Genomic DNA, 11,599 nt, shown 5'->3' on the forward strand with positions numbered 1-11,599 from the left:
TGACTTTTAAACTAAGTACAATAATATTGTTTTTGTATGTATTTATTTTCAACGTATACAAAGATGATTTGACTCAATTGAATTTTTTTATAATGTTAATTAACTATAATTTATTAATATGTTAAGGCGTGTTTGTTTCATGGATTTAAATTTTATTCTCAGAAATGTGTGAGGTTGGAAATCAAATTCTCACGTTTGTTTCAAGTTTTATTAAATTATTCTTGGGTATTTTTTATTCCTGGAAATATGATTTACATATGACTTTTATATTTTTTATTCCCATTCAAAAGGGTGGAAATCTTACATTCCCATGGGAATAAGAGATAGCCACCCATAGCTTCTCACTCTAAATTAATTTATCATTTTTATATTTTTTTAACAAACATTTTTTTTGACAAAAGCAACATCAATTCATTTCATTAAATAAATATTGTTCAATACACGGAGGAATCAAGTAGAGAACCGCGCGTCGAGACCAATAATTGGCTTGATGCTTAACAAACTTAACCTCAAAGTCGTCTCGAGAATTTAGCAAATTTTGGATACTATTTATAATCATATTGTATTCAGAGTTACCCGGAGAAGTAGCATGAGTTGCTTGGACCACTAGTTGGGAGTCGCTTTCAAAAATGATGTTCTGCAGATTTAAGTTGATTGCTCCTTGGATTGCTTCCTTCAAAGCAATTGCCTCCACTTCAACAATAGAAAATCTACCATTATTCCACGATGTACCCGCCACAATGAATCTTCCACCGCCATCTCTAACACACCATCCTCCATTAGTCGTGCCTAGATGCTCATTGAACCCCGCATCCACATTGCACTTCAACTAACCCGGTTGAGGTGGTCGCCATGTAGTCTGGTAGTGAATTCTATTGGTTTCGTTACCCATTGACCCTTGGGCCAAGAACCACTCTTGCCACATATGATAACCTTGCGCGCCTAATTGGTTAGCATCTTTTTTATCTTCATTCCAAATCCAATTATTCCAGTTATTCCACAACACCCAAACCATGACCGCCACCTTCCCTGCATCTGTGGCATTCTCCTTACAACAGATGTCTTGGATCACATCTCTCGCATTGTCAAATGTAGCCATCTGTGGTCTAATGATATGATCAATACCTGCAACCAACCAACAATTGTTAGTTAACGCACAATCAAATAAAATTTGCCACTCACCATTCACTTCCGCATTACACAGATGACAACTAGCGGGGCAAGGAACATAGTGGTGTATAAGGTTTTTCCTAGTAGGGGGGCAACCCCGACAAACTCGCCATATCAAATGCTTAAATTAAATATATTTTATAATATTTCAAGAAATTTCAATTACTTACCAAACACATAGATAGGAATACGATCCCTGTATTAATGTTCTAAAGAACGATATTCCTATAATAATAAATTAATCCTTTAAACAAACACACTCTTATAGAAAATTTATATGTAAAGGATTATATATTTTATTGAATATTTTGAATTTAATTTTGTAAGATATAATTGTAGATACAATTAAAAATTATATTTTAGAAAGAGTTTGAATTATTTGTATGTCTATTTGAATGTTATAAGTAAACTTAAAAACATTGTTTGCTCATTTTAGTTTAAGCATTACAATAAGAATATTTTTGTACTATAGATTTATAACGACTAAATATGAATTATCATTCTTTAAATAAAAATATTTTATTTATAATTTTAGTGGAATATAAAAATTTGATTTTTTTATTAGATTTTATGAATGTAACGTTGAATTATAGTGAAATAAATATTAGAAGTTTTAGATAGTTATATTTTGAAGAGTGACACATCATATTTTAATTGATGTGGCAAATTATCAGTGGATGATTTGTCAATTAAATAAAATAAAGGTGAATTTTTGTTTGTCTCTTTAAAGTTGGGGTAATTTATCTGATTAGGGATGTCAACTTGCATCCGTTAACATAATTTTTCGTGGGAATTCTCCGTTTGGATCTCAAAGACGAAAAAAAATTTCCGCAGAAATGGCAATAGGGAACAAAGTCTCCCTGAAAGCACTTCGAAAATGGGGGTGGCGTAAATATCCTCCGTCCGTGACTCTCCGCCATACCTAAAATAGCATAATATCCTTAAAATATATATATATATATATATATATATATATATATATATATATATATATATATATATATATATATATATATATATATATATATATATATATATATATATATATATATATAATAAATGATGTAGGAAAGAGAAAAAAAAGATTCACTCATAATCTCCACCATTTATTTTAAAATTCAATGGTTCAGATTCATTCTCACATTCTCATATAAATATGGCATTCTCATATGATATGCCCTATATATATATATATATATTTATATATATATATATATATATATATATATATATATATATATATATATATATATATATATATATTAAAATTTTAAGACTTTATAAATGAGATGGGATATACACTAAATATTTTAATGTTTTTGGTTAATATGTTATTTTAAAAATTTGATTTTTTTATTAGATTTTATGAATGTAACGTTGAATTATAGTGAAATAAATATTAGAAGTTTTAGATAGTTATATTTTGAAGAGTGACACATCATATTTTAATTGATGTGGCAAATTATCAGTGGATGATTTGTCAATTAAATAAAATAAAGGTGAATTTTTGTTTGTCTCTTTAAAGTTGGGGTAATTTATCTGATTAGGGATGTCAACTTGCATTCGTTAACATAATTTTTCGTGGGAATTCTCCGTTTGGATCTCAAAGACGAAAAAAAATTTCCGCAGAAATGGCAATAGGGAACAAAGTCTCCCTGAAAGCACTTCGAAAATGGGGGTGGCGTAAATATCCTCCGTCCGTGACTCTCCGCCATACCTAAAATAGCATAATATCCTTAAAATAATATATATATATATATATATATATATATATATATATATATATATATATATATATATATATATATATATATATATATATATATATATATATAATAAATGATGTAGGAAAGAGAAAAAAAAGATTCTCCACCATTTATTTTAAAATTCAATGGTTCAGATTCATTCTCACATTCTCATATAAATATGGCATTCTCATATGATATGCCCTATATATATATATATATATATATATATATATATATATATATATATATATATATATATATATATATATATATATATATATATATATATATATATATATATATATATATATATATACATATATATATATATATATACATATATATATACATATATATATACATATATATATACATATATATATATATATATATATATATATATATATATATATATATATATATATATATATATATATATATATATATTAAAATTTTAAGACTTTATAAATGAGATGGGATATACACTAAATATTTTAATGTTTTTGGTTAATATGTTATTTTAAAAATTTATTTTATGTGGAAAAAATTCATTAGGATAGGTTACTTTGAGGGTAAATTACCTCAATTTTATCAGGGATAGCCTTGGCCTACAAAAATACAGCTCAACTTTAGTGTTTTATAACAGAAACTAATAGATAGATTTGTTGGTATTCGCTTTTCTCAATTCTATAAGAGATAAGAGATAGTGAAGCTGATATTTAATACAAATAGCTAACGAGAAAAATTTGCTAAAATACATTTGAAGAATAAGTGCACAGTTGGAACCAGTCACGTTTGGTGGCCGTTCTTGCAAACTTCATGGATATGCGCTACAATGACTTGCTAGTAATGGAGATTTCTAAAACTATTACTTTGCATAGAAATCATACAACTAACAAAAACTTCTAACATGTACTTCGAAACTCCACCCTCACATTCTCATTTGTTATTTTGATATCTTTGGAAATAGTTTGTACCTCAGTGGAAACATTTAACATACCATCAGAATCCGTAGCAAAGCAACAATTGATAGGAAGGGCTAGAGCAGTATCAGGAAGTGAGACATCAAACGAACCAGGAACATTAAGAGTAATTCCAACACCACCTTGAAAATCAATCATGATCTTAGAACTGTTATCCTCAATTGTAAGCTTAACTCTTTTATGATTCACTATATTTCTTGGTATTGGCTCTGGTTCCAGTTCTGCAAGAGACAACCTTGTAAGATATTGATGCACTTCCTTTGGAACATTCTTAAGACTTCCACTCAACAATGCAGCATGTATAGTTGCACCACAAGCAACAACCTCATCAGGACCGATTATATCGAAGATATTCTTCCCTTTTTTGAAAAAGTTCTGCAGTAGCTGCCGAACTTTGGGAATCCTTGAAGAGCCACCCACTAGAACAACTTCATCAACACTGCTATTGTTTATCTTCGCATCAAAAAGACAGACCTTAATTATATTCATAAAAGTATCAAAGAGGTTTATGTTGAGTTGCTCAAACTTAGCCGACGTTATTGATGAAAAGAAATAAAGTCCATCATATATATCTTCTACTAAAAAAGTGGAACTATAAAATGAAAGTGCATTTTTCGCCCTCTCACACGCAGTTCTCAACCTCCTAAGCGCCCTTGAGTTTCTACTAATGTCGCTTTTGTGCTCTCTCTTGAACTCCTTCACAAAATGGTTCATCATTCTTTCATTAAAGTCTTCACCTCCAAATTGAGTGTTTCTCGCCGCCTTTATTTCAAACTTGCCATCCTTGAATGTGATGAGAGACACATCAAAAGTTCCGCCACCAAGATCAACTACGAGAATATTTCTATTTTCAACACAAGTTGCTCTCTTATGAAGACCATATGAAATGGCAGCAGCAGTTGGTTCATTAATTAATCCCTTTACATTGAGGCCAGCATTGACAGCAGCATCATTGATGGCTTTTTGCTGAGAATCGTTGAAATATGCAGGCACTGTAATCACTGCATTTTTTACCGGTGACTTCAAAAACGCCTTCACAGTATCCATCATCTTTTTGAATATCAAAGCTAATATTTCTTCAGGCGAAAGGTGTTTTTCCTTATCTTTGTAACTAAAACGAATCATGGGCTTGTCATCTTTACTAGAAATGACCCTAAACGGCCACGACAGTAGATTGTTCTGAATTATAGGATCACTGTATTTTCTTCCAAGAAACTTCTTTACATCTGCAAAATTCAAAATGTTGATGTATAATTTGTACATTTGTAACTTGTAAGTAAATAATAGCCGAAAAATGATAATAGTATAAATTACCAAATACAGTGTTGGATGGATTAGAGGCTGCTTGATTTTTGGCAGAATTACCAATCAACCACCTTCTATCATCAGTGAAAGCAACAAAAGAAGCTTCATTGTAGATTATCTCCGCTCTGTTGTTTTGCTCCTGCCACACAGCAATACGCGAGTTGGTTGTACCAAGGTCAATTCCAATTGCATGTCCTTCATATTTTCTGGCCATTCTCTTTTTTAAGTATACGATTTGATTATTAGACTTTGGAAGAGAAAGAAAATATGGTACTATACTAGTATTGAGAATTTAGGGTTGGCTTTTATAAATGTCGAATACGAAAGTTATTTGAATGTGACAATGTGTGTTGCAGTTAACAGAGAGACCCACGCCACCATGTTTGCTCTTACTGCAAGGGAGTGGGCACGATGTGTGTTGCAGTTAATTGGTGGTGATATAAAGTTCTTTGCCTTTTTTATAAAAATAAAAATAAAAATAGAACATCATCTTCAACAGTTCAACCTTAAACTAGATCAACCCATCTATGATAACCCCTAAACTCAGATACAAATTTGAAATATTTCTGAATATTTTTACATCAAAATCAACAATAAATTTTAAAAAAACAAAACGTTATTTTTATGGAAATTTCTTCACCCACCTCCTAACCTTCTTGTCCACCCCTGGTGAATTTACCACAATACCCCTTGTTTCGGAAGTTCATTTTCGAAACTGTACTTTTTTTTCTTAAAAAAGGTGTTTTCGGAAATGTATCTCCGAAAACGTGTTTTTTTTAATATAAAATATTGATTTCGGAGATGCATCTCCGAAATAAAGTTACTTTTTCAGAAAATGTGGTGTTTCGGAAGTTCATCTCCGAACGCACCCCCTTGGGGGAATTCGGAAATGAACTTCCGAAAATATGTCTGGACAGAAGAAAATGAAAAACAACAGCAATTCGCTTTATTTAATCGGGTGAAGATTACAACGATAATTTACATATAATTAAAGTTACATGTTGCTGATCACAGGTAGGTGGGGATGAGTCAACATTTTGATAACGTCGTCCGCCGATCTTTGAAGTTTCGCGTCCAACTCGATCGGGCCTTTCGAAGAAAATCGGTCGAACGTTGTCCACAAAACCGCCAAATCTTCGTCGTTCTTGATCTCAAAAGGTGTGAACTTAATGCCTACCCCAACCTTTCGATTCTCGGGATAGTGCAAAAGCGTGTTGAGCGACGGTATCAACTCCGCCAACGGCGTGTCGCGCGAGAAGCGAAATTGGAACGGCATCGGGTAGCCAGTTTCAAAGTAGACGAATGCTAGGTGGGGGTAGGTTTGTGTCATTTGTGTTTTGTGGTGTGAAGAGGATGAAGAAGAGTGTGTAGTATTTATAGACTTATTGGAGCATTGATGGCCCAACAAACCTTATCCTGCCTCAGGGGACATTTCGGAAATGAACTTCCGAAAATAGGCTCCAGACATGTATATTTCGGAAGTTCATTTCCGAATTATGCAGAAACAGAGGCAAATTTCAAATTTTGTGCATTGCATTCAGTTTTGTGTTACCAATACCAAAAGCATTCAAAATAGGCATAAATTACACAAAGATGACATAAAACATACTTATATTATATATGTATTGAATCGGTCCGATTTTACATGGTGTTCCATAACCGTCTTGCTCCGACCGAACGATGTTTGAATTTCATTGTGTTGATTTTCAAGCATTTGGTTCACGGTGTCCCATCCCCGACACAAATCTCCCTTGCTATCACCCAACCACCTCTTGAAGACCGCATGTGCGGATTCAACACGGTTAGTCGTGGTGCAACCAAGATGTCTAACTCGATTTGTCCAAGCGCACACGACTTTTTCTCTAACTTTGTCAAGAATGGTGGATTCGACGTAATGACAAAATGTCCTAATGGAACCACACAAAGACCTAAAGTGTACCAATTTCTCGGTATACACCTCTTCGGAGTGTGCATCCAAAATTTTCTTCCATGCCGACATTATCCTTTCAACCACAACACCGGCTTTGACAACTTTACCGTTTTCATCCGGCCTATCTTTTGTCCCAACCGCGGGTTTCAACTTGCTTCTCACGTTGCAAGTTATGTGATACCGGCAAAGTAACGCGGTCGATGTCGGGAAGACGGTATCGACCGCATTCATCAAAGCATTGTCTCGATCGGTGACAATGACGTTTGGCATAACCTCTTGATCAACTAACAAAGACTTGCAAATTCCCAAGGCCCACGTAAAGTTTTCTTCTTTTTCACACTCCAAAAAAGCAAACCCCACCGAATAAGTCTTGTCCGTCGAGGTCACACCGACGATCTCTAGAAGAGGAAGCCTATAATTGTTTGTCTTGTACGTCGAATCCATGACTAGAACGGTTGGAAATGTGTTGAACAATTTGATACTTTCGGGATGAGTCCAAAAAATATCACGCACGGTAACTTTGTCCTCGGAGGTTCGGAAGCTTGAAACATAATTGTTATCGCGTAGAAGTTTCAAAAGTTGTTGCATTTCCGACCGAGGGCCCATATTCAAAACCTTGAGATTGTGCCGTTCATTGTAAACTTGCTTGATATTTGAAACGCTATCCGGTTTCTTACGCTTCAAATCGGCAAGTATGTTGCGAGGCGCCACTTTGACTATCGTTAGGTCCGATATCACATTTCTCTCTTCGCGGGACAAACGACACGCCATTGGATGCCCGTGTAACTTGACATCCAAGGCATGATTATGCATTCCACAAATTACGGTTAACCGCCACAAATCATCAACCCTCCGAGTGGCACGCAACTTAGACGGACACCCGCACTTTCTCGATCCCGTGTCCACGTGTTTTAGCACCCGGTTTGATTGTACATATCTACCACCCCGTTCGCAATTCAAAACAACGAAAGCTTTCCGCCTACTATTTCCGTTGTCCGACCTTAAAATAACAATTCTAAATCCATGTTTGTTAGCTTCCTTCCGAACCCAATAAATCAATTGTTCTCGACTACCGAAACTCCGATCATTTGTAAAATGTTGCCGAACATCGACCGCATTGATCATGGGAGTAGCGTCAATAACCGGATCGTTATTAACGTTGACAATTTCCGGATTTAATACTCCATCGTCTTGCACAATGTTGTCCGAATGCACCATACCTAACAAATGCAAAAATTAGCAAAATTGGCCAAAACTGTTTTTTTTTTAACTGCCAAGGCATATTTCGGAAGTTCATTTCCGAAATTTATTAGGTGATATATTTCGGAAATGAACTTCCGAACCATATCAGTTTTCAGCATAAATTTGTTGAATCAATGTAGTGAAATAGGGGATGAAATGAGAGATGTTTACCTGAAATTGTAGCTTTCTATGCTCCCTTTAACGTGATCAACGGTTTGAAACTTGATTTTAGGGCGAAAAATTGATGGAGATTGATTGGATTTTAGAGAGGGTTTTGAGAAGTTTTGGAGAAAAATGATGAAATAGTGAAGGAGGGAAATTTGTATATGCAGAAATATTTTCGGAAATGAACTTCCGAAAATATTCACGGTTTTGAATTTTTTATGACTTCGGAGATGCATCTCCGAAAATACCAAAAAAGTGGTGTTTTCGGAGATGCATTTCCGAAGTCAAAAAAAATCAAAAAAAAAAAACTTCGGAAGTTCATTTCCGAAGCAGGGACAGTTTTGGGTTTTCGCTGGGGGTGACCCCCCATAGGGAGGTGGGTAAAGAAATTTTCATTTTTATTTAGACTCCAAATTTTGTCTTAAGTTAAAATAAATTAAATCACAATGTACAAATATGTTTTTTTTTTTTTTGAGAATATGTATCAATACCATACAAGTAACATGATAATGGCGCTATTTGTCAATCATCCAATTTGATTTTTTTTTTTTTATAGTTTCAATATTTTTTTGGGTGAGTGAAAGGATTAACAATGAGCATCAATACTTTAGAGAAATTTTACATTCACTTCTTTCGTTGTATGATATTAAAATGGGACCGGCAAGGCAATCAAAATTTGTAAATTGTAAGTATAGATGGAATTATCTATATATTTTTCCTATCACTAAAAAAATGTGTTGTTATCTATATACTTATTGGAGTAATGCAATTTTTTGTTGGAGAGTATGGGGAGCGTCAGAAGTGTTAATGGTCAAAAGTTCATGATTTCATTAGACTTTGACATCACATATCCACCAAAAATTTTAAGATAATTAGTGTATGGGTCCTCTTACTTATAAAGTGTTCATTTTTCACTTTTTTCAAGCAATTTGGAACTAACAACTCACACTTGTTATTCAATAATCCCCTCTCAAGTGTGACTCCATCCACTATGTTCATCTCAAGCGGAAACTCTTTCATCTACGTATACTTGTACCACCATTTGGAAACTAAAATGCGACAAGCCGCCTGACTACCACCTTGTCAGGAAGACTTTCGATACAACGAGTTGTCCCTAAATTGAACTAAGCCTCTGAAACCACTGTCGGGTCAGAAGCATTCACATTGGACCAAGAGCAATAGACATGTGAGAGAGACACCACATATTCACCAAAAACCTTAAGGTATTAGGTAGATGAGTTCTATCACTTATAAAGTGCTCAATATTGCTTGAATAATTGTTGTCACATGCAATACATATATGTTTGATTGCGGCAAGTGATAAAGAAAGAGTGTCGTACTCACAGAGAAAGATGTAATTACTTAGATGGATTTTGCATTTGATTATATTTGAGTTTTTAAGCATGAGCAGAGAGAGAGAAATAATATGTGGTGTGTTGTGTCCAGTTTTCGCCTAAATCAGTGCTAAATAGTGTAAATAGAAGAGTGGAAATATATGAAGAGCGAATGAGTTGAGCCATTATCTATTAATATTTTAGAAGTGAATATGTGTGATGATGTGCAATGTCGTGACATGTGAGGTCAAAGTGATCATGTGGTGTATCTCTACAACATCAAAGCATGCATATAAAGGGCAAGGGATCTCTAAGCCTCACTTATAACTTTAACATACGTTTGTTTGTATTCTAAGATCCTCAATAGTTGTAGCTCTTTATCTCTAAGCAAGCTAAGAAATTGAATATCCTATCCAACTTTATCTTTCAACCATTTTTATTAAGAAAATCACTTGTTGTTGGATCTCTCATAACAACAAATTGTTAACTACTCCTAAGTTGATCAGGCAAAGAATTAGACTTATAACAGGTTAACATATAATAAAACAAGTCGTTTAACCACACATCATATCACACAAAAAAACAACTTAATATTAACTTCACATTGCTCAACTACAATAGGTTTAGCTCATAATGAGCTGAGTACAATTTACAAGTATATTTCTAAGAAGGAACATCCTTAAACACTTAATGAAAAAAAAGATGTAAACTTAAGAGAGACTTGAGAACTTCTTGAGACGGATAATCTTCAAGAGATAACTCCAGTCGTGGCGGGGCTCAGCAACTGGTACAAGATTGAGTGAGAAAAATAAAAAAGACGGATAATTAAATTAATTGTATGTGTCGTGCCTCATGTAACTTTCAATGATTTTGTTAACTCTGTAGCATTTTTAACTTTCCTTTTAGACATATTAAGGCAATTTGCAACTTTCTGCAAAATAAGGAAACAGTTAAAGTAAGCTTACTTTAAAACTTTTGAAAAAAATGATAAAGATTGCAGTTGCTTTTTTTGTTGTACATTTAGCTGACTTACACCAATAGTTGGAATGACTCCTCTCTCTTCGAGTCTATTCTGGGCATTGCGGATCAAAGATAGCCTCTCATGCAAATGAGTTGGCAATCTTAGTGTTCTTGAGTTCTCAACTAGAGCTCTTGATACACCCTGTCACCAGAATAAAAATTCTCAACTAGAGCTCTTGATACACCCTGTCACCAGAATAAAAAAATTATTTAGGGACGTAACTCAGACAAATTTTAGTTGCCAAATTCCCTAGTGTTGATCTCTCAAAACATAGTTATGTAGTATTCCAAAACTAACGAAAACAAAAACAAGATTAAATTATGGAGAAAATGAATTCTCTCAACCTAAAATTATGTAGAAATTATGGCTGCAAGAGATTAAAGATGATTATAAAATAGAAGCTATGTGGTAAAAACTTGAAAACAGCAGTACTTTACAGAAATTACTTTAAGAGATACAAAAGAAGTTAAAAGAATTTAGAGAGAGCATAGTTTCTTACACACCTGAACACACCTCAACAATAATGTGGTTGCTTAAATGCTTACTATATCTTAAGATTCTTTTTGGTAAAACTAGCTCGTAGCTGATAACTAATAGCTGATAGCTGGTAGCTTATAGCTGGTGACTGATTGTTGATAAGCTAACATGTGTATTTGATAAATTAGTTGTTTCATTAGCCGATAGATATAAAATGACATAAA

The 11,599-nt window shown here is 33.6% G+C and overlaps 1 protein-coding gene across 1 annotated transcript; it reads right to left on the reverse strand.

Annotated features, from left to right (window-relative positions):
• Positions 1 to 406: 406 nt before the first annotated feature.
• LOC131632941 (heat shock 70 kDa protein 18-like) lies at positions 407 to 5,420 on the reverse strand. Its single transcript, XM_058903656.1, has 4 exons — positions 5,216 to 5,420; positions 3,835 to 5,127; positions 835 to 1,125; positions 407 to 789 (listed from the first exon to the last, which is right to left on the reverse strand). The coding sequence occupies exons 1-4, from the start codon at positions 5,418 to 5,420 to the stop codon at positions 407 to 409; spliced, it is 2,172 nt and encodes a 723-aa protein (XP_058759639.1).
• Positions 5,421 to 11,599: the final 6,179 nt, after the last annotated feature.

Source organism: Vicia villosa, unplaced genomic scaffold, assembly GCF_029867415.1.
Source record: "Vicia villosa cultivar HV-30 ecotype Madison, WI unplaced genomic scaffold, Vvil1.0 ctg.001053F_1_1_1, whole genome shotgun sequence".
Taxonomy (NCBI): domain Eukaryota; kingdom Viridiplantae; phylum Streptophyta; class Magnoliopsida; order Fabales; family Fabaceae; genus Vicia; species Vicia villosa.

Excerpts from the sequence above, each read along its gene's own strand:
- LOC131632941 (XM_058903656.1), bottom strand. The coding sequence starts at position 5,420 with ATGGCCAGAAAATATGAAGGACATGCAATTGGAATTGACCTTGGTACA. Across the intron at positions 1,126-3,834 it reads TGTGAGGGTGGAGTTTCGAA|GTATTGATCATATCATTAGA; the intron begins GTACATGTTAGA and ends GGTTGGTTGCAG. Across the intron at positions 790-834 it reads ATGGCGACCACCTCAACCGG|GCACGACTAATGGAGGATGG; the intron begins GTTAGTTGAAGT and ends ATGAGCATCTAG.